The sequence below is a fragment of the Thalassophryne amazonica genome, chromosome 4 (genome assembly GCF_902500255.1).
Source record: "Thalassophryne amazonica chromosome 4, fThaAma1.1, whole genome shotgun sequence".
Classification (NCBI taxonomy): Eukaryota; Metazoa; Chordata; class Actinopteri; order Batrachoidiformes; family Batrachoididae; genus Thalassophryne; species Thalassophryne amazonica.
Window position 1 is genome coordinate 58842093 of NC_047106.1, and position 24485 is coordinate 58866577.

Sequence of the window (24485 nt, forward strand, 5' to 3'; positions counted from 1 at the left end):
CTACTGTAATGAAACGTATTCCCCACTGCTGGGTAGTCCATTAAAGTAAATGTAAATGTTATTAAGAAATGATAAGACAAAAAGGGGTTTTCAGGGAATACTGTTTAGTTTTCAATTTCTATGCCATATGTAAGAACAAGATCTAAAGTGTGGTTAAAGTGGTGGGTGGGCTCATTTACATTTTGGGCGAAGCCAACTGAGTCTAATAATAGATTAAATGTAGTGTTTAGGCTGTCATTCCCAGCATCTATGTGGATGTTAAAATCACCAACTATAATTATCTTATCTGAGCTAAGCACTAAGTCAGACAAAAGGTCTGAAAAATCACAAAGAAACTCACAGTAACAACCAGGTGGACGATAGACAATAACAAATAAAACTGGTTTTTGAGACTTCTAATTTGGATGGACAAGACTAAGAGTCAAGCTTCCAAATGAATTAAAGCTCTGTCTGGGTTTTTGATTAATTAATAAGCTGGAGTGGAAGATTGCTGCTAATCCTCCTCCTCGACCCGTGCTTCAAGCATTCTGACAGTTAGTGTGACTCGGGGGTGTTGACTCATTTAAACTAACATATTAATCCTGCTGTAACCAGGTTTCTGTGAGGCAGAATAAATCAATATGTTGATCAATTATTATATCATTTACTAACAGGGACTTAGAAGAGAGAGATCTAATGTTTAATAGACCACATTTAACAGTTTTAGTCTGTGGTGCAGTTGAAGGTGCTATATTATTTTTTCTTTTTGAATTTTTATGCTTAAATAGATTTTTACTGGTTATTGGTGGTCTGGGGGCAGGCACCGTCTCTACGGGGATGGGGTATTGGGGGGATGGCAGGGGGAGAGAAGCTGCAGAGAGGTGTGTATGACTACAACTCTGCTTCCTGGTCCCAACCCTGGATAGTCACGATTTGGAGGGTTTAATAAAATAAGCCACATTTCTAGAGATGAGAGCTGCTCCATCCAAAGTGGGATGGATGCCGTCTCTCCTAACAAGACCAGGTTTTCCCCAGAAGCTTTGCCAATTATCTATGAAGCCCACCTCATTTTTTGGACACCACTCAGACAGCCAGCAATTCAAGGAGTACATGTGGCTAAACATGTCACTCCCGGTCCGATTGGGGAGGGGCCCAGAGAAAACTACAGAGTCCGACATTGTATTTGAAAAGTTACACACCGATTCAATATTAATTTTAGTGACCTCCGATTGGCGTAACCGGGTGTTATTACTGCCGACGTGAATTACAATCTTACCAAATTTATGCTTAGCCTTAGCCAGCAGTTTCAAACTTCCTTTAATGTCGCCTGCTCTGGCCCCCGGAAGACATATGACTATGGTTGCTGGTGTCGCTAACTTTCACATTTCTCAAAACAGAGTCGCCAATAACCAGAGTTTGTTCCTCTGCTGGTGTGTCGCCGAGTGGGGAAAAACGGTTAGAAATGTGAACGGGTTGGCGGTGTACACGGGGCTTCTGTTTAGGACTACGCTTCCTCCTCACAGTCACCCAGTTGGCCTGCTTTCCCGGCTGCTCAGGATCCACTGGGGGACAGCTAACAGCGGCTAGGCTACCTTGGCCCGCACCAACTACAGGGGCCTGGCTAGCTGTAATGTTTTCCAAGGTGCGGAGCCGAGTCTCCAATTCGCCCAGCCTGGCCTCCAAAGCTACGAACAAGCTACACTTATTACAAGTACCGTTACTGCTAAAGGAGGCTGAGGAATAACTAAACATTTCACACCCAGCGCAGAAAAGTGCGGGAGAGACAGGAGAAGCCGCCATGCTAAACCGGCTAAGAACTAATAGCTGCGCTAAGCTAGCGGATTCCTAAAAACACAGAAAGTGAATAATGTGGGAATAATTTAGAGGTGATTCAGCAGAAAGAGTGCTTTATTTAAGGCACGTGAAGATTACACTGTGAAATAAATCGTTATCTAGTTATCTAGATCAATCTAACTGCGCAGATTAAACAGCTAACAGATATAGCAAAACACTGCTGTGCTCCGGAACAGGAAGTGATACAATACCACAGTGACAGCCAACCACCAGTAGAGGTAGAGGCCAAATGGCCACACATTTTCTAAGTGCCAAAGAAGCGGTGTTAGATGTTCGTGGGTGTCACCTGGAATTTGTCCAGCATCTGCCACGAGAAGGGTCGATGGGCTCACACGCTTAACACACTCTTGTCTTTCAGCCGCTGGTGTGCGTAAATAGTTGTAGCAGCAGGTGTACAAGGCAGCTACAATTTTACATGTTTTGCACACGATTCCTGCTTCATGCGCACTTAATGCGAAAATTGACCAAATTCGCACTATGGATGAAGGGGCCCTTACTCAGGTCTATATTTGCACTGAAAGGCTCCACAAGTGGTCCTTTGCTCTTGGACAACTCTTCTGATAATTCTTTTTACTCTTCTGTCAGAAATCTTGTGAGGAGCACCTGGTCGTGGCCGGTTTATGATGAAATTATGTTCTTTCCACTTCGGGATTATGGCCCCAAGAGTGGTCACTGGAACATTCAGAAGTTTAGAAATCTTTCTGAAACCAATGCCCTCAGTATGTTTTGCAACATTAAGGTTGCAAAAATCTTGACAGATCTCTGTTTTTACCCATCATGAGAAGTTTCTTGTGTGACACCTTGGTAAAGAGACACCTTGTTATAGGTCATCAGTTGAAACTGCACCAGTTGATATCAATTTGTACTGACCAGGGGCAGGACTGGTATCTAATGACTGACATTTAAATGGTGTCTTTGCTTGCCATGCCTTTTTCACCTCCCTTTCTACAGGTGTTCAATACTTTTTCCCTGTCATTTCACACCATTACACATAAGTTCATTTGTGGACATCTATGGTTTGATTTCTTTGCATGTGTGGATTATCTGGGTTGTAACCAGCATCTGATAAAAAATTTCATGCCAATAGTACTTTTATAAATATATTTTGTGAGAAAATGGTGATGAGTCCAATACAGTGGGGTAAAAAAGTATTTAGTCAGCCCGTGATTGTGTAAGTTCCCCTACTTAGAAAGATGAGAGAGCTGTAATTTTCAACATAGGTACACTTCAACTATGAGAGACAAAATGAGAAAAAAAAAAATCCAGGAAAGCACATTGTGGGATTTTTAAAGAATTTATTTGTAAATTATGGTGGAAAATAAGTATTTGGTCAATAACAAAAGTTCAACTCAATACTTTCTAACATAATCTCAATACTTTGTAACATAATCAATGACAGCGGTCAAATGTTTCCTGTCAGTCTTCACCAGGTTTGCACACACTGTAGCTGGTATTTTGGCCCATTCCTCCATGCGTATCTCCTCTAGAGCAGTGATGTTTTGGGGCTGTCGCTGAGCATCATGGACTTTCAACTCCGTCCACAAATTTTCTATGGGGTTGAGGTATGGAGACTGGCTCAGCCACTCCAGGACCTTGAAATGCTTTTTACAGAGCCACTCCATTGCCGAGCGGTGTGTTTGGGATCATTGTCATGCTGGAAGACCCATCCACATTACATCTTCAATGCTCTCACTGATGGAAGGAGGTTTTGGCTTAAAATCTCATGATACATGGCCCCGTTCATTCTTCCCTTAACACAGATCAGTTGTCCTGTCCCCTTTGCAGAAAAACAGCCCCAAAGCATGATGTTTCCACCCCCATGCTTCACAGTAGATATGGCATTTTTGGGATACAACTCAGCATTCTTCTTCCTCCAAACACAATGAGTTGAGTTTTTACCAAAAAGTTCTATTTTGGTTTCATCTGACCACATGATATTCTCCCAATCCTCTTCTGGATCATCCATATGCTCTCTGGCAAACTTCAGACGGTTCTGGACATGTACTGGCTTAAGCAGGGGGACACGCCTGGCACTGCAGGATATGAGTCCCTCTCTGCGTAGTGTTTAGCCTTTGTTACTTTGGTCCCAGCTCTCTGCAGGTCATTTATCAGGTCCCTCTGTGTAGTTCTGGGGTTTATGCTCACTGTTGACCCCACGGGACGACATCATGCGTGGAGACCCAGATCGAGGGAGATTATCACTGGTCTTGTATGTCTTCTATTTTATTACAATTGCTCCCACAGTTGATTTATTCACACCAACCTGCTTGCCTACTGTAGATTCATTCTTCCCAGCCTGGTGCAGGTCTACAATTTTCTTCCTGGTGTCCTTCAAAAGCTGTTTGGTCTTGGCCATGGTTGAGTTTGGAGTCTGCCTGTTTGAGGCTGTGGACAGGTGTCTTTTATACAGATAAGTTCAAACAGGTGCCATTAATACAGGTAACAGGTGCAGGACAGAAGAGCTTCTTAAAGAAGAAGTTACAGGTCTGTGAGAGCCAGAAATCTTGCTTGTTTGTGGGTGACCAAATACTTATTTTCCACCATAATTTACAAATAAATTCTTTAAAAATCCTACAATTTGATTTCCTGGATTTTTTTTTCTCATTTTGTCTCTCATAGTTGAAGTGTCCCTATGATGAAAATTACAGACCTCTCTCATCTTTCTAAGTCAGAGAACTTGCACAATCGGGGGCTGACTAAATACTTTTTTGCCCCACTTTACTTGTTTTACTTGCTGTATGTAGCAAGAGGGGAATCTTTCTGTTGTGTGCTGCCATCTAGCAGAGGTATTGCTGTACGATTTAATCAGCTGACAACAAATTCATACGACTGTCCTGCTTAATGTTCCTACTGAATGAGTCGCCTGAAAGGACATGTTGCACCGAAATCATAACAATTTAGATTTAGGCTGTTTGTGACCATCCGATGATCCACCGGGATTACTTTGTGCACTTCCGTGAATGGTTTCAAAGGATACGGCATTCGCAACAAACAGCTACGGAGACTTCCAAAAACAAAGTACGCGTGGGTACTCGTGTGTTTCCGACAGGTGACGTAGCTATTAGAAGCGTTCCGGCGTGTGCTTCAGTGCAATGCAGCTGCTGAAGTTATGAACTGAGGCACAAATTAATTGAAAAGTTGACACAAGTGTGATGTCGTGTTATGACACCTCATTTTTAAGTGAAAACTGTTTACTTTGATGCAGTCACAGTAAAAGCAGGAGCTATGAGAAGGTTTTGTGCGCCTGCGTGGCCATGAGTCATAAACGTAGCCTGTTCAAATCAAAACAAAACGCTTATAAGTGTTGAATATAACTTCAGAAAAATCTTATTATATATATATATATATATATATATATATATATATATATATATATATGTGTGTGTGTGTGTGTGTGTGTGTGTGTGTGTGTCTCTGTCATCATGTGACCTGTGAAAATGTCATGGAGACATACTGTGTCCATTATGGCCTAGTTCAAAAATAATGAAGCCTAACTGCTGATTTGCATTGCATCTGTCATGAACAAGTCATTATTTTATTTAGCACCATCCAGATTTATCTGTGAGTTGCCTATAGTCTCTTTGACAGGTACTGAAAATTTCATGGAAAAATTCCGCATGGTTCCAGAGATATGCACGAAATTTACCCCCAAAATAGGACTTTTTTCATCAATTTTGTGTGACATTGATATTTAGCATTATCATTTCAAGTTGAATGTTAAAGAAATAACCTTGTATTTTGTCAGTTTGTTTATTTGTGCTTCATACTAACACACAGTTGGTTGAGAAACAAGTATAACTTTGAGTTTTATCATGTTGGGACTGATACTGCGGAGGAGGTAAAACTGTCCCAAGCGTAACGCTGAGAAGTCCTTGATTTATTTGTGTCAAAACCTTAGCTATATCTCTGCTTCAAAAGAATAATTATATTACTTGTTCCATAATTCCAGGAACTAATGGACAGAATTTCTTTGTTTCAGGCTTTTGCAGACTAAAGCAGATACCTCCAACTGTTGTCACAAGCGTTACGCTCTAACACATTATAGTATATATGCACTGATAATTTCTAGCAATGACTGAACCGAGACCAATAGAAATATTGAAACTACGATATATAACCATACCTAAAATAATAACAATTCACAAAAAAGACCACTTTTAAATTTTGATGGTTATGTCTCATTTTGGCTTCATTATTTTTGAACTCAGCCTTATGTGGCAATAAACAGCTGACATGCAGGTTAAAACAGCGTAGCAGCCGTATTAACCTGCATGTCAGCTGTTTACTTTTAAGGGATGATTCAACATAAATTCTTTTTAAAAGTTCCTTATAGAGATGAACAGTTTTATGACATTTGAGAGTCTATAAGCTTAATACTGCTTATATGTATATTGTTCAAATTCAGCCAGACGTCCGTGTAAATTTCAATACTCTGCATTTATGAATATGGATGATCAAGTTACACTTGTCCTCAGGTACGGATAGGCGGCCAGAGAATAATGTCCAGGTCCGCTTGCCCTGAGGTTCTGATCGCATGTGCGCATAATGTCCGATCCCAGCTCTGCTCAATTTGTCATGATCGTGGCACATTAGATAGAGAGCCCATTATCTCCTGAAATAGCGTCTTCTGGGTTTCTCCAATACATCTGCATGTCCAGGCAGAGACAGTCCATATCATGTTCACAGCAGAAGTAAACCAGCATTCTGTGACACAAACAGTAGTGTCACGACACTTTAGGTTCCAAAATCCGACCGCCATCGAAATGCTTCTACTTTGCTAATAAGTACGCCACACGCCAAAAATTGCAGAGTGAGACGTTTTCCGGAAATGCACCTGTTAACCTGCTCAGGGAGAAGAATAAAAAAACATCAGAGACCACAAATTATGAGCGCATGTGCGCAGAGAGACTGACAATTATGAATACTTTGATGTTGTGTTGCTAACTGGGACGTTATCAACATGTCCTTTAATCAATATAAAAAAAATTGTGGCCTCCTGAGAAATTTTTCAAGATCCGCCACTGATTGTGTCTTTGTGATTGTGATGCTGTTGATGTGTAAGCTAATGGTTACTTAACTATAAAGTCAACAGTGGCGAGGGTCTGTATTCTGTTAAGACACTCACCTGTGCAGGCTTCTGTTTTTCCACCTCTTCAATGGTCTTTCCCAGGACAGCAGCGAGAGCGGGTTCCATCACCCAGGAACCAGATGCCTTCTGAAGAGAGACCAACTGCAGCAATGGATCTCTTGGTACCTCCTCCTCCTCCAGGCTCTCCACTTCTGTAAAGTGCTCACAATTAATTTTTCATATTATATATATATATATATATATATATATATATATATATATATATATATATATATACACACATGATGTCACGGCCCTCCCCTGCCTGTTGTGGGAGGCTCCCCACGGCAGGCAGGGGTGAGGCTGCTTGAGTGGTGGCACCTGTGCTGTGCTGTTAAATTGTTTGTGCTGTGCTCATTCACTCTCTCTGCTCTCTCCCCACCAGGTAACCCATTTAGTTTGTCTTCAGTTCATTTTTTGTTTTAGTTACTTTTGGTTTTCACACGCCAACACATTTGCACCTATGTATTCATGCGCCTTCATGCACAGCGTACACCACTGATTCTTACTTACATTTGCATGCCTTGTATTTATGTTGCATTTTATTATTGTTTGTTAAATAAACTATTTTAATTGGCCTGAACCTTCTGAGTTATTTCCCCCTCCCAGCTAGTTTGTTTGGGTTGTGACTTGCCGTCGAGCCAGGCTTGTTATATGTGGGGGCTCATCCGGGATTTGAACCCGGGACCTCTCGCATCGCATGTCTACTCGGATTCCTGGGAGGAGCATGTCCGGAGAGTGCAAGCCTTGTTTGATCGGCTGGTGTGGGCCAGGTTGACTGTAAACTTGGCAAAGTGTGAGTTTGCCAGAGCCACAGTCACCTACCTTGGTAAAGTCGTGGGTCAAGGTTTTGTCCGTCCCGTGGAGGCTAAAATACAGGCCGTAAAGCAGTTTCCTCCTCCGACTACTAAAAAGGAGCTTATGCGCTTCTTTGGGATGGCCGGGTACTACCGCTCCTTCTGTAAAAACTTTTCTATGGTAGTTGCCCCTCTGACCAACCTGTTGAAAGCCGAGGTTGAGTTTTTCTGGTCCCCGCAATGTCAGGAGGCCTTTGATTTAGTTAAGGCATTGCTGTGTTCCGCTCCGGTGTTGGCAGCACCAAATTTTAGTAAACCTTTTAAATTACAGGTTGATGCCAGTCAGATTGGGGCAGGTGCTGTACTTCTACAGGACAATGATGATAATGTTGAGTGCCCTGTAAGTTTCTTCTCCTGGAAATTTAATAAGTATCAATTTAATTATTCTGTAATTGAAAAAGAGGCTTTGGGCCTCATTTGGGCTTTACAGCACTTCGAGGCCTATGTAGGTTCCGGGTCGACTCCGTTGACTGTATTCACTGATTATAATCCACTGACCTTTTTGAGGTCTCTGCAGAATCTCAACCAGTGCCTTATGCGTTGGGCTTTGTTTTTACAACCGTACACTCTTGACATAAGACACATCAGTGGTAAAGATAACATTATTGCTGATGCTCTTTCCCATGCTCCTGTAACCTAATGTGTTTCTCTGCTCCTTTTTGCCTCACTATTTGTCCTCCTGCTCTTAAACTGCTCCCCAGGTACCAGGGCTGCTGGGTGGAGGTATGGACAGCTGGTGGAAGGGTGCAGAAAGTACTGTATGCACGGGTATTATTTTGGTTGGGTCTTATGTACGTAGGCCTGTTTGGATGAGAGTAGTACCCTCATTTTAAGGAGGGGGGTGTCACGGCCCTCCCCTGCCTGTTGTGGGAGGCTCCCCACGGCAGGCAGGGGTGAGGCTGCTTGAGTGGTGGCACCTGTGCTGTGCTCATTCACTCTCTCTGCTCTCTCCCCACCAGGTAACCCATTTGGTTTGTCTTCAGTTCATTTTTTGTTTTAGTTACTTTTGGTTTTCACATGCCAACACATTTGCACCTACATATTCATGCGCCTTCATACACTGCATACACCACTGATTCTTACTTACATTTGCATGCCTTGTATTTATGTTGCATTTTATTGTTGTTTGTTAAATAAACTATTTTAATTGGCCTGAACCTTTTGAGTTATTTCCCCCTTCCAGCTAGTTTGTTTGGGTTGTGACTTGCCGTCGAGCCAGGCTTGTTACAATGATCACAGTTTATGTTCTCTCCGGTGTTTGCACATGCACAGCGCGAGACGTAATCAGCGCGTAGACGCTTGTTGTGCTGCTTCAATAGCGCAATACCCTCATGACGGCTGACCACAATATCAAACAGGTTTGATTTTCATCCGACCATATGATTGCTGATCGGGAGGTGGTCGTGAGATGTTAAACGCAGCTCGTTACTCCATGTATACTACACGATGCAGGACGCACGATTAAGTTGAAACTTGGCACGATCCAAAAAATTCTCGCACGAGTGAAAAATCGGCTGAAAAAGGGCCAATACTCGCACAGTGTAAGCCCAGCTTTAAAGGGTCATGGGGGGAGGGGGCTGGAGGCTATCCAGCAGTCATCAAGTGTGAGGCAGGGTATACCCTGGACACTGACGGTGCATAGCAGGGCCACATATAGACAAACACATTCACACCCACACCACATAAGCACACCTTTATTTTATTTCTACACTCAACAAAAATATAAACACAACACTTTGGTTTTGCTCCCATTTTGTATGAGATGAACTCAAAGATCTAAAACTTTTTCCACAAACACAATATCACCATTTCCCTCAAATATTGTTCACAAACCAGTCTAAATCTGTGATAGTGAGCACTTCTCCTTTGCTGAGATAATCCATCCCACCTCACAGGTGTGCCATATCAAGATGCTGATTAGACACCATGATTAGTGCACAGGTGTGCCTTAGACTGTCCACAATAAAAGGCCACTCTGAAAGGTGCAGTTTTATCACACAGCACAATGCCACAGATGTCGCAAGATTTGAGGGAGCGTGCAACTGGCATGCTGACAGCAGGAATGTCAACCAGAGCTGTTGCTCGTGTATTGAATGTTAATTTCTCTACCATAAGCCATCTCCAAAGGCGTTTCAAAGAATTTGGCAGTACACCCAACCAGCCTCACAACCACAGACCACGTGTAACCACACCAGCCCAGGACCTCCACATCCAGCATGTTCACCTCCAAGATCGTCTGAGACCAGCCACTCGGACAGCTGCTGAAACAATCGGTTTGCATAACCAAAGAATTTCTGCACAAACCGTCAGAAACCGTCTCAGGGAAGCTCATCTGCATGCTCGTCATCCTCATCGGGGTCTCGACCTGACTCCAGTTCGTCGTCGTAACCGACTTGAGTGGGCAAATGCTCACATTCGCTGGCGTTTGGCACGTTGGAGAGGTGTTCTCTTCACGGATGAATCCCGGTTCACACTGTTCAGGGCAGATGGCAGACAGCGTGTGTGGCGTCGTGTGGGTGAGCGGCTTTCTGATGTCAATGTTGTGGATCGAGTGACCCATGGTGGCAGTGGGGTTATGGTATGGGCAGGCGTCTGTTATGGACGAAGAACACAGGTGCATTTTATTGATTGCATTTTGAATGCACAGAGATACCGTGACGAGATCCTGAGGCCCATTGTTGTGCCATACATCCAAGAACATCACCTCATGATGCAGCAGGATAATGCACGGCCCCATGTTGCAAGGATCTGTACACAATTCTTGGAAGCTGAAAATGTCCCAGTTCTTGCATGGCCGGCATACTCACCGGACATGTCACCCATTGAGCATGTTTGGGATGCTCTGGACCGGCGTATACGACAGCGTGTACCAGTTCCTGCCAATATCCAGCAACTTCGCACAGCCATTGAAGAGGACTGGACCAACATTCCACAGGCCACAATTGACAACCTGATCAACTCTATGCGAAGGAGATGTGTTGCACTGCATGAGGCAAATGGTGGCCACACCAGATACTGACTGGTATTCCCCCCAATAAAACAAAACTGCACCTTTCAGAGTGGCATTTTATTGTGGACAGTCTAAGGCACACCTGTGCACTAATCATGGTGTCTAATCAGCATCTTGGTATGGCACACCTGTGAGGTGGGATGGATTATCTCAGCAAAGGAGAAGTGCTCACTATTACAGATTTAGACTGGTTTGTTAACAATATTTGAGGGAAATGGTAATATAATAATAATATAATATTGTGTATGTGGAAAATTGAGTTCATCTCATACAAAATGGGAGCAAAACCAAAAGTGTTGCGTTTATATTTTTGTTGAGTGTATTTATTTTTATTTATATAGCGCCAAATCACAAAAAAGTTGCCTCAAGGCACTTCACACAAGTAAGGTCTAACCTTGCCAACCCCTAGAGCAAGCACACAGGCGACAGTGGTAAGGAAAAACTCCCTCTGATGATTTGAGGAAGAAACCTCAAGCAGACCAGACTCAAAGGGGTGACACATACCGACAATTTTAAAGTTTCCAATTCACCAAACACACATCACTGAATGTCGGAGGAAGCCGGAGCACCCGGAGGGCGCAAACACAAACACGGGGAGATTTTTCAGAATAGTCTGTTACTATCAGTGTTGCCACAGTTACTTTGAAAAGTTACTTTCTACTGTTACTTCATTCTGCTGACAACTTGTAACTAATAAGTAATGTATATAATAAGGTAACTAGTAATCTAACTTGGTTACCCTTAAGATTGAGTCATCTGTAAAGTAACTAATCAGCAAAGTAATAGTTAAATTTCTGAGTACTCAATCTTAAAAATAACCAAGTTAGATCACAAGGTACTTTATTAGTTCAGCAGCTGCTGACAAGTTTTCCGCAGCTGCTAATGAAGTAACTGTATCATGCAACTGTAAAAAGTAACTAATAAAGTAACTTTTCAAAGTAACTGTGGCAACAGTGGTTATTATAATACCAGCCTGACAAGACTGTCACTTTGGCAGATAGCTCAATAGTACGTTTTTATTTATAGTTATTAGTCAATAAATTAAGTTGAGAAAAAATTAAGTGGTATTGTCACTCCTTCCATTGTTCATGTCTAAAACTAAAAACTAATTTGTGCTGCAGTCAGTGTTTCACTCATCCCAGTCTTACCTGACCTCTTTCTCCTTTGAACAGAACATACTGCAAATGAAAGAGGAAAGGAAGTGTTTGCTTCAAAGATTTTATGTTTACAAAAAACAAAACAAAAACAAATAAATACAATGTGCAACCAGTTTTACACTTGAAAATATGTAATTTATCTTAGGCGCAACTGTCTGTGTTGTCCTATCTTGGGCAGTACACCTACAACGAAATCACCACTAACTAATCTACTACTTACTCCAGTTAAGGGTCAGAAGAATGCTGGAGCCAATCCCAGCAGTCATAGGGCATTTCATTCATATTTGCTGTAAATTACCCATGCTTGCTCTTGTGGTATAATTTGTAATTGTGCTGTGTTGATGTTTTTATTTATTTTTTTGATGCATTTGTTTTGTTACTGTTTATATAAATAATGAAAATGTTACAAAAAATATTTAAAAAGATGATATCGCTTTCATTCTTTTCCATAAATATGAATCTATTACTAGTCCAACGATACCATTATTTGTATCACTATCAAATCATTTTGGTTTTATTTGTTTTGAATAGTAAGCTCTAATTTGTAAGTGCCTAAAGAAACCTGAAAGATCCTTTACACAATGATGTCGGTTTTTAATTCAGTGCCGCTTAAGGGATCGAAGGTCATGGGCATTCAATGTTGGTTTTCAACCTTGCTGCTTACGTGTAGAAAGTTCTCCAGATTCTCTGAATCTTCTGATTATATTATAGACCGTAGATGATGGAATCCCTAAATTCCTTGGAATTGAATGTTGAGAAACATTGTTCTTAAACTGTTGGAATATTTTTTTCATGCAGTTGTTCACAAAGTGGTGATCCTCGCCGCATCTTTGCTTGTGAATGGATGAGCCTTTTGGGGATGCTCCTTTTATACCCAATCATGACACTCACCTGTTTCCAATTAACCTGTTAACCTGTGGAATGTTCCAAAAAGGTGTTCTTTGAGCATTCATCAACTTCCTCAGTCTTTTGTTGCTCCTGTCCCAGCTTTTTTGAAATGTGATGCAGGCATCCATTTCAAAATAAGCAAATATTTCCACAAAAATCAAATCAAATCATAATCAGTTTTATTTATATAGCGCCAAATCACAACAAACAGTTGCCCCAAGGCGCTTTATATTGTAAGGCAAAGCCATACAATAATTACGGAAAAACCCCAACGGTCAAAACGACCCCCTGTGAGCAAGCACTTGGTGACAGTGGGAAGGAAAAACTCCCTTTCAACAGGAAGAAACCTCCAGCAGAACCAGGCTCAGGGAGGGGCAGTCTTCTGCTGGGACTGGTTGGGGCTGAGGAAGAGAACCAGGAAAAAGACATGCTGTGGAGGGGAGCAGAGATCAATCACTAATAATTAATTGCAGAGTGGTGCATACAGAGCAAAAAGAGAAAGAAACACTCAGTGCATCATGGGAACCCCCCCAGCAGTCTAGGTCTATAGCAGCATAACTAAGGGATGGTTCAGGGTCACCTGATCCAGCCCTAACTATAAGCTTTAGCAAAAAGGAAAGTTTTAAGCCTAATCTTAAAAGTAGAGAGGGTGTCTGTCTCCCTGATCCGAATTGGGAGCTGGTTCCAGAGGAGAGGAGCCTGAAAGCTGAAGGCTCTGCCTCCCATTCTACTCTTACAAACCCTAGGAACTACAAGTAAGCCTGCAGTCTGAGAGCGAAGCGCTCTATTGGGGTGATATGGTACTATGAGGTCCCTAAGATAAGATGGGACCTGATTATTCAAAACCTTATAAGTAAGAAGAAGAATTTTAAATTCTATTCTAGAATTAACAGGAAGCCAATGAAGAGAAGCCAATATGGGTGAAATATGCTCTCTCCTTCTAGTCCCTGTCAGTACTCTAGCTGCAGCATTTTGAATTAACTGAAGGCTTTTCAGGGAACTTTTAGGACAAGCTGATAATAATGAATTACAATAGTCCAGCCTAGAGGAAATATGCATGAATTAGTTTTTCAGCATCACTCTGAGACAAGACGTTTCTAATTTTAGAGATATTGCGCAAATGCAAAAAAGCAGTCCTACATATTTGTTTAACATGCGCATTGAAGGACATATCCTGATCAAAAATGACTCCAAGATTTCTCACAGTATTACTAGAGGTCAGGGTAATGCCATCCAGAGTAAGGATCTGGTTAGACACCATGCTTCTAAGATTTGTGGGGCCAAGTACAATAACTTCAGTTTTATCTGAGTTTAAAAGCAGGAAATTAGAGGTCATCCATGTCTTTATGTCTGTAAGACAATCCTGCAGTTTAGCTAATTGGTGTGTGTCCTCTGGCTTCATGGATAGATAAAGCTGGGTATCATCTGCATAACAATGAAAATTTAAGCAATGCTTTCTAATAATACTGCCTAAGAGAAGCATGTATAAAGTGAATAAAATTAGTCCTAGCACAGAACCTTGTGGAACTCCATAATTAACCTTAGTCTGTGAAGAAGATTCCCCATTTACATGAACAAATTGTAATCTATTAGATAAATATGATTCAAACCACCGCAGTGCAGTGCCTTTAATACCTACGGCATGCTCTAACACTGTAATAAAATTTTATGGTCAACAGTATCAAAAGCAGCACTGAGGTCTAACAGAACAAGCACAGAGATGAGTCCACTGTCTGAGGCCATAAGAAGATCATTTGTAACCTTCACTAATGCTGTTTCTGTACTATGATGAATTCTAAACCCTGACTGAAACTCTTCAAATAGACCATTCCTCTGCAGATGATCAGTTAGCTGTTTTACAACTACCCTTTCAAGAATTTTTGAGAGAAAAGGAAGGTTGGAGATTGGCCTATAATTAAGTAAGATAGCTGGGTCAAGTGATGGCTTTTTAAGTAATGGTTTAATTACTGCCACCTTAAAAGCCTGTGGTACATAGCCAACTAATAAAGATAGATTGATCATATTTAAGATCGAAGCATTAATTAATGGTAGGGCTTCCTTGAGCAGCCTGGTAGGAATCGGGTCTAATAGACATGTTGATGGTTTGGAGGAAGTAACTAATGAAAATAACTCAGACAGAACAATCGGAGAGAAAGAGTCTAACCAAATACCGGCATCACTGAAAGCAGCCAAAGAGAACGATATGTCTTTGGGATGGTTATGAGTAATTGTTTCTCTAATAGTTAAAATTTTATTAGCAACAAAAGTCATGAAGTCATTACTAGTTAAAGTTAAAGGAATACTCCGCTCAATAGAGCTCTGACTCTTTGTCAGCCTGGCTACAGTGCTGAAAAGAAACCTGGGGTTGTTCTTATTTTCTTCAATTAGTGATGAGTAGTAAGATGTCCTAGCTTTACGGAGGGCTTTTTTATAGAGCAACAGACTTTTTCCAGGCTAAGTGAAGATCTTCTAAATTAGTGAGACGCCATTTCATCTCCAACTTACGGGTTATCTGCTTTAAGCTGCGAGTTTGTGAGTTATACCACGGAGTCAGGCACTTCTGATTTAAGGCTGTCTTTTTCAGAGGAGCTACAGCATCCAAAGTTGTCCTCAATGAGGATATAAAACTATTGACGAGATAATCTATCTCATTCACAGAGTTTAGGTAGCTACTCTGCCCTGTGTTGGTATATGGCATTGGAGAACATAAAGAAGGAATCATATCCTTAAACCTAGTTACAGCACTTTCTGAAAGACTTCAACTGTAATGAAACTTATTCCCCACTGCTGGGTAGTCCATCAGAGTAAATGTAAATGTTATTAAGAAATGATCAGACAGAAGGGGGTTTTCAGGGAATACTGTTAAGTCTTCAATTTCCATACCATAAGTCAGAACAAGATCTAAGGTATGATTAAAGTGGTGGGTGGACTCATTTACATTTTGAGCAAAGCCAATCGACTCTAACAATAGATTAAATGCAGTGTTGAGGCTGTCATTCTCAGCATCTGTGTGGATGTTAAAATCGCCCACTATAATTATCTTATCTGAGCTAAGCACTAAGTCAGACAAAAGGTTCGAAAATTCACAGAGAAACTCACAGTAACGACCAGGAGGACGATAGATAACAAATAAAACTGGTTTTTGGGGCTTCCAATTTGGATGGACAAGACTAAGAGTCAAGCTTTCAAATGAATTAAAGCTCTGTCTGGGTTTTTGATTAATTAATAAGCTGGAGTGGAAGATTGCTGCTAATGCTCCGCCTCGGCCCGTGCTATGAGCGTTCTGACAGTTAGTGTGACTCGGGGGTGTTGACTCATTTAAACTAACATATTCATCCTGCTGTAACCAGGTTTCTGTAAGGCAGAATAAATCAATATGTTGATCAATTATTATATAATTTACTAACAGGGACTTAGAAGAGAGACATCTAATGTTTAATAGACCACATTTAACTGTTTTAGTCTGTGGTGCAGTTGAAGGTGCTATATTATTTTTTCTTTTTGAATTTTTATGCTTAAATAGATTTTTGCTGGTTATTGGTGGTCTGTGAAACCCACAAAAGAAACCCATATTGCCAAAAAATATGTTCAAATGGGCAGCTATCATGAGCCATGGCGTGACGCATGTCTCATCAGGGGGTATGATATCGCAATTACAATTTTTTGTCTTTATGGGTTTGATGCATATGCAAAACAGCATTGTAGAGCATGCATGACATGTGCAAAACACAACTCACAAGGCAATTTGAGACCCCAAAGAGGCAAATTTCCAACACCACAATATCCCTTTCAAGTGATTCATATGGATTATATACAGTTGAGTAAACATGAAGGGAAGGAATTTTGTTTAGTCATAATTGATGCCTTCTCAAAATGGGTAGAATTGTAATTGAAAACATGCAGATGCACTTACAGTGGCTAAAGCATTGTGCAAAGACATCATTCCACGATTTGGAATACCAGAAACAGTCTATTCAGATAATGGAGCACACTTTGTCAATGCCATAGTGCAATATGTAGGAGAAGCGCTACAGATTAATCTCAAAAATCACTGTGCTTATCATCCACAAAGTGCCGGATTAGTGGAAAGGATGAATGGGACAGTAAAAAACAGACTTAGAAAGACAATAGAGGAAACAGGCAGACCATGGACACATTGCATAGATTTGGTGAAGATGTACATAAACATAACTTGCACCACGGGTTTGACACCTTATGAAACACTGTTTGGAAGAAAATATCGACTACCACATTATGGGCAAATTTGGGATGTACCTGAGGAAGCCAATTTGGCAGATTACATGAGGAAGATGTTAGAAAGACAACGAGGGAGAGTTTAAAACACTGATGATCCCATTTCTCCACAGGATGACCCTAAAGTGGTACCTGGAGACTGGGTGTTGATAAGAAGCATCAAGAGAAAACACTGGCATTCACCTAAGTGGGAAGGGCCCCATCAAGTACTACTCACAACACCCACAGCCTTGAAAATTGGGGAAAGAAGTACATGGATTCATTTAACTCACTGTAAGAAAGTCATTTCTGCAGACACAGACAAACAGTAAGAACAGTAGGATAAGACTAGTAATAGTGTGTGAGCTTGGTGTTAAGATCCAGGTTAGACACGAAAGCTAGCAGAAGACATTAAGAAACCACTGTTCTGAATATAGGTGTGCTGTAGTGTGTAGAAATGACGAAAGTAAAAAACAAAAAGAACGAGGGTCCCTGGACCCCATGGACAGTCCTTATTATGCTACTTTTCTTTTTCGGATTGGGCTTATTATTGAAAGCCATAAGCCTGAAACGAAATAACAGGGACGTTGACGTAGGAAACATAAAGAGCACCACAATTGGAGTAGATAAAACTACAATGGGTACTGCAAGGCATCGCGGAAGACACTATGTGGTTACATCAGGGAAGAAAACATGTTATAATCATGGAAGGATGATACTCTGTGGTTTAAATCCCTGCGAGGACGAGGAAACGTCCTATCCATGGTTTTATGCCTGCTACACCACGCCCAAGATCTATTATGTTGTACAGATCCCCTTTTTGGCCCTCAGGCAGAGCAGCTGGGTTAACGACCCAGAACGATGGCTGCATTATGATTTTTATATGACCACGGGTTTTCCAAACCGTCCTAGCCATTGGTGGGGAAATACCTTTCTCACAAATGGTCACTGGGCACAGAATTCTTATGGGTGGACAGATGATGCAGTTAAATGGAAAAATATCATATCAAACTTAACAGTCAGCGGCCGTACTAAAACAGTAACGTTCACCATAAATTCATTGGAAGTTCCAATAAGCAACCCAGTGCATGTCTGCCATACGTTTGCACTGTGTGCTTATAAAGCGGGGTATGATCCCTGCTGGAAGATTGTGTTGTGCCCACAAACACCGAACACAAATGTGTCAAGGAACATTATCAACCAAACAACAAAGGGCGAGCTCTTGCCGGGACCAGGGTCAGTAAGGGCAAAGCAGGTTCGTTTACACAAAGGTCCGCTATCTGCAGACGACTGGTTCTTAGTGACCACTGGAATTAGCGGACAGAATAATAATTGGCTTTTAATGGCAGAACAAGCAGGACTAGCTACAAAAAGGGACTGTGTTGTATGTATGGGACCCAGACCTATATTACAGGTGATACCGGCAGCATTAACCACAGACTGTCTGTTGACTGTAATGAAACAGACATACATTGCAACAAACAACTACTGTTCTAAGTGGGACAAGATCTATCCATTGACCAAATTGACTAAGATTAAACCTTTATTTTCAAGCAAAGTTGGGCATGCTAACCATACATGTGTAAACTTGACAGGGACAAGCGCGACTTTGGGTAGCTTAAACCACACTGCCTGGTGTAAGGATGTGGTCCATAGTAAGTCCACATTCAAGCCTGTCAGTAGGAGTGGTATATGGTGGTGGTGTGGTGATAACAGAATCTTTGACAGACTGCCAAGAAATGTGTCAGGTTATTGTGCATTAATATCATTATTGTTACCAGTTAAAGCTATACCCATGACCCCTGAAGACGTTATGACATATGCAGCTTCTCTTATTCCTGAAGACTGGCAGAAAGGCATAGCCAGACATAGAGTAAAAAGAGATTGGAAAGGAGTGGGAGATCCAACATATATTGATGCGATAGGAGTCCCCAGAGGAGTGCCTGACGAGTATAAACTGGTTGACCAAATAGCAGATGGATTCGAATCCTCCATCTGTTGGTGGTGTTCAATTAATAAGAACGTGGACAGAATAAACTACATCCACTACAATGTACAGAAATTAGGAAATTGGACTGAGGAAGGATTTAAGGCTGTCCATTCACAGTTAGAGGCCACGTCCCTTATGGCCTTCCAGAACCGTATTGCTCTGGATATGTTGTTGGCACAGAAAGGAGGTGTTTGTGCCATGTTCGGAGAACAATGCTGCACATTCTTTCCCAACAACACAGCTGCAGATGGCAGCCTCACTCAAGCCATCGACGGGCTGAGGACGTTGAACAGGAAGATGAAAGAGCACAGTGGAGTAAACACCGAAGGCTGGGATTGGTGGCTGGAAGGGATGGGAAAATGGAGGTCTATGATTTCTTCACTATTAGTGTCTATAGCAGTGTTTGCTGCGATTCTAACATTGTGTGGATGTTGTTGTATTCCATGTCTTCGAGGCCTTGTAAATAGAATGATAACCACAGCAATAGGTCCAGGACCAGGAGGGGGACCAGCTTCATATCCACTCCTGGGGCAAAACGACGAGGAGGAGGAAAATGACTCTCATGACCTGTACCCAGACCAATGGAAGTATGATGACCCAGACACCGATGATGATGACAATGATGACATAACCTCTGGGGTGTAAGCCTGTAGAACATACCATGATGAACCTCTTAGTGAAAACCTCAAAAGAAGTGCTAAGCTAGGTGATGCCTACTATATGTTTAACAAGCGATAACAGGAGGGAAATGTTAAAGATTTTATATATATATATATATATATATATATATACACTCAACAAAAATATAAACGCAACACTTTTGGTTTTGCTCCCATTTTGTATGAGATGAACTCAAAGATCTAAAACTTTTTCCACATACACAATATCACCATTTCCCTCAAATATTGTTCACAAACAGGTCTAAATCTGTGATAGTGAGCACTTCTCCTTTGCTGAGATAATCCATCCCACCTCACAGGTGTGCCATATCAAGATGCTGATTAGACACCATGATTAGTGCACAGGTGTGCCTTAGACTGCCCACAATAAAAGGCCACTCTGAAAGGTGCAGTTTTGTTTTATTGGGGGGGGATACCAGTCAGTATCTGGTGTGACCACCATTTGCCTCATGCAGTGCAACACATCTCCTTCGCATAGAGTTGATCAGGTTGTCAATTGTGGCCTGTGGAATGTTGGTCCACTCCTCTTCAATGGCTGTGCGAAGTTGCTGGATATTGGCAGGAACTGGTACACGCTGTCGTATACGCCGGTCCAGAGCATCCCAAACATGCTCAATGGGTGACATGTCCGGTGAGTATGCCGGCCATGCAAGAACTGGGACATTTTCAGCTTCCAAGAGTTGTGTACAGATCCTTGCAACATTGGGCCTTGCATTATCCTGCTGCAACATGAGGTGATGTTCTTGGATGTATGGCACAACAATGGGCCTCAGGATCTCATCACGGTATCTCTGTGCATTCAAAATGCCATCAATAAAATGCACCTGTGTTCTTCGTCCATAACAGACGCCTACCCATACCATAACCCCACCATCACCATGGGCCACTCAATCCACAACATTGACATCAGAAAACTGCTCACCCACACGACGCCACACATGCTGTCTGCCATCTGCTCTGAACAGTGTGAACCGGGATTCATCTGTGAAGAGAACACCTCTCCAACCTGCCAAATGCCAGCGAATATGAGCATTTGCCCACTCAAGTCGGTTACGACGACGATCTGGAGTCAGGTCGAGACCCCGATGAGGACGACGAGCATGCAGATGAGCTTCCCTGAGACGGTTTCTGACAGTTTGTGCAGAAATTCTTTGGTTATGCAAACCGATTGTTTCAGCAGCTGTCCGAGTGGCTGGTCTCAGACGATCTTGGAGGTGAACATGCTGGATGTGGAGGTCCTGGGCTGGTGTGGTTACACGTGGTCTGCGGTTGTGAGGCTGGTTGGATGTACTGCCATATTCTCTGAAATTCCTTTGGAGATGGCTTATGGTAGAGAAATGAACATTCAATACACGAGCAACAGCTCTGGTTGACATTACTGCTGTCAGCATGCCAACTGCACGCTCCCTCAAATCTTGCGACATCTGTGGCATTGTGCTGTGTGATAAAACTGCACCTTTCAGAGTGGCCTTTTATTGTGGGCAGTCTAAGGCACACCTGTGCACTAATCATGGTGTCTAATCAGCATCTTGATATGGCACACCTGTGAGGTGGGATGGATTATCTCAGCAACGGAGAAGTGCTCACTATCATAGATTTAGACTGGTTTGTGAACAATATTTGAGGGAAATGGTGATATTGTGTATGTGGAAAAAGTTTTAGATCTTTGAGTTCATCTCGTACAATATGGGAGCAAAACCAAAAGTGTTGCATTTATATTTTTGTTGAGTATATATATATATATATATATATATATATATATATATAAAATCTTTAACAGTCTGGGAGCAGGCACCGTCTCTACGGGGATGGGGTAATGAGGGGATGGCAGGGGGAGAGAAGCTGCAGAGAGGTGTGTAAGACTACAACTCTGCTTCCTGGTCCCAACCCTGGATAGTCACGGTTTGGAGGATTTAAGAAAATTGGCCAGATTTCTAGAAATGAGAGCTGCTCCATCCAAAGTGGGATGGATGTCGTCTCTCTTAACAAGACCAGGTTTTCCCCAGAAGCTTTGCCAATTATCTATGAAGCCCACCTCATTTTTTGGACACCACTCAGACAGCCAGCAATTCAGGGAGAACATGCGGTTAAACATGTCACTCCCGGTCCGATTGGAGAGGGGCCCAGAGAAAACTACAGAGTCCGACATTGTTTTTGCAAAGTTACACACCGATTCAATGTTAATTTTAGTGACCTCCGATTGGCGGAACCGGGTGTCATTACTGCCGATGTGAATTACAATCTTACCAAATTTATGCTTAGCCTTAGCCAGCAGTTTCAAATTTCCTTCAATGTCGCCTGCTCTGGCCCCCGGAAGACAACTGACTATGGTTGCTGGTGTCGCTAACTTCACATTTCTCAAAACAGAGTCGCCAATAACCAGAGTTTGTTCCTCGGCGGGTGTGTCGCCGAGTGGGGAAAAACGGTTAGAAATGTGAACGGGTTGGCGGTGTACACAGGGTTTCTGTTTAGGACTACGCTTCCTCCTCAGTCACCCAGTCGGCCTGCTTTCCCGGCTGCTCGGGATCCGCTGGAGGGAAACTAACGGTGGCTAAGCTACCTTGGTCCACACTGACTACAGGGGCCTGGCTAGCTGTAGGATTTTCCAAGGTGCGGAGCCGAGTCTCCAATTCGCCCAGCCTGGCCTCCAAAGCTACGAATAAGCTACACTTATTAGAAGTACTGTTACTGCTAAAGGAGGCCGAGGAATAACTAAACATTTCACACCCAGAGCAGAAAAGTGCGGGAGAGACAGGAGAAGCCGCCATGCTAAACCTGCTAAGAGTTAGCAGCTGCGCTAAGCTAGCGTATTCCTAAAAACACACAAAGTGAATAATGTGTAAATAATTTAGGTGATTCAGCAGAGGAAGTGTTTTAGTTAAGGCACGTTAAGATTACACTGTGAAACAAATCGTTATCTAGTTAACTACATCAATCTAACTGCGCAGATTAAACAGCTAACAGATACAGCAAAACACCGCTGTGCTCCGGAACAGGAAGTGATACAATACCGCAGTGAGAGCCAACCACCAGTAGAGGCCTGGTGGTTGGCACTCACCAACAAAAAAGTCTATCAGTTTGAACATTAAATATCTTGTCTTTGTGGTGTATTCAATTGAATATAGGTTGAAGAAGATTTGCAAATCACTGTATTCTGTTTTTAATTTGCATTTCACACAACGTCCCAACTTCACTGGAACTGGGGTTGTACAACCACCCACTCTTCTGGGGGAAAAGAGGATAAGGATGAGCCATTGGTTGTGATGGTGTAGAGCCAGCCTCCAGGCCCCGAGCCACGTTCAGCAGCAGATGGTTTGATGTCTGGGCTGTCTGAGGAGGAGTGATCCTTCAGGATCCTGTGGAGGATTTTAGAAGGAGCCATAAGAACACCAGCAGCTCCCAGCACAGAGGACACAGTGCACCGAGGTAATGAGCACGGGTCTGGGCCAACACCCAACCCAGGGCCTCATACAGGATGGAAAGACAGGGAAGAGGAGCAGACCTATCAGAGCCCCTCTTTCAGCCACTGGCCACTACCTTAGATCAGGGTAAAAATTGGTCGAACAAGAGAAGGGCCACAGGTGGGTGGAGGATTCCCAGGGCACTGTGTACTCAAGGGCTGCTTGAAGTGAGGAGATCTGTAGAGGCTGTTGATGAGCCAAGTCCATGCAGGTGGTCAGCATGGCCCGTTTGTTTTTCAACTTTTCATGGAGGAGGCAGATATCCTCTCTAATGCTGCGTTTACACATAATGACGACAAGTCACGAATGCCACGAAGTATACATTCTTGGCTGCTGATCACGAATGTGATTATTCGGGGCAGAGGCGTCAGGTGTCCTCAGGAACTGCTGCAACCTGTTACCACACGCTACGATTAATGGCACGTGTTGCTGGAGAATTATCAGGAACAATTACGCACGGAGGAGGAGGAGACGGACAGAGCCAGATGTGTGGCTTCGTGCGGCTCTCGTCTCGCGTATTTCCCCAAACATCAGGCACATGCAGCAGGCGGAACACCTGCGGAGCGCGCTGAAGAGCACTGAAATGAGACTTTTAGCCGACTTGGTGTCAGCAATCAAACTGAATGCGGTGCAGCAGGGTTTAATTGTGCGCACGCTTCTTCCTCCGCCGGACTGGAGGAGGTGCAAAGATGTCTGGCTGCACGTGAGTCTCCTCTCGCTCCTCTGGTTGCTCTGGCTCAGACTCGTTTTCCCGCTCACTGATTACAACAGCAGGTGGAACACCTGCAGGAGCGTCCTGAGGAGCTTCAGCAGGAACTGTGGAACGACACTTGACTGACTTCGCATCACTGTTCCTCTTCGGCATACTGCATCAAATTGAACGCTGTGGAGCCGGGTTTAATTGTGCGCACGTGACAGAAAATTGATTCGTCGTGGCGCACAGTGAAATGTGACGCCGCGTTACAAGTCGTGTCAAAACTTGACCGTTTCCGTGTCACTTCGTAATAACATGTGACACTTTGGGCTCCAAGAACCATCACAGGAACCACTACGAACGTTGTCACGTTTTATTAAGGATCACTACTCATCAAGACGGATCAACACGCTCAGTTGCGACCTCGACGACGTGAGGCGAAATGAGGCTGACATTCGTGGAAGATTTTTTGACAGGCAAAAACATGCTCCACGAATATCAAGAATATCACGCACCAACACGCCCTATTAAGAAACCTATTCAGATGCGTTAAG

At 42.7% G+C, this 24485-nt stretch overlaps 1 protein-coding gene across 5 annotated transcripts in view; it reads right to left on the minus strand.

The window, feature by feature from the left end:
- The window catches only part of LOC117508266 (von Willebrand factor A domain-containing protein 5A-like), a 131668-nt gene that overhangs the window by 10437 nt on the left and 96746 nt on the right, over positions 1 to 24485 (minus strand). For 3 of the 5 annotated variants that reach the window (XM_034167952.1, XM_034167950.1, XM_034167948.1), the window contains 2 exons: positions 11977 to 12006; positions 6959 to 7113 (listed from right to left, as the gene is read on the minus strand). In XM_034167952.1, coding sequence (XP_034023843.1) covers positions 6959 to 7113; positions 11977 to 12006 — 185 coding nt within the window. The remainder of the gene's footprint in view (positions 1 to 6958; positions 7114 to 11976; positions 12007 to 24485) is intronic. The other 2 variants (XM_034167951.1, XM_034167949.1) reach the window with 1 other exon arrangement.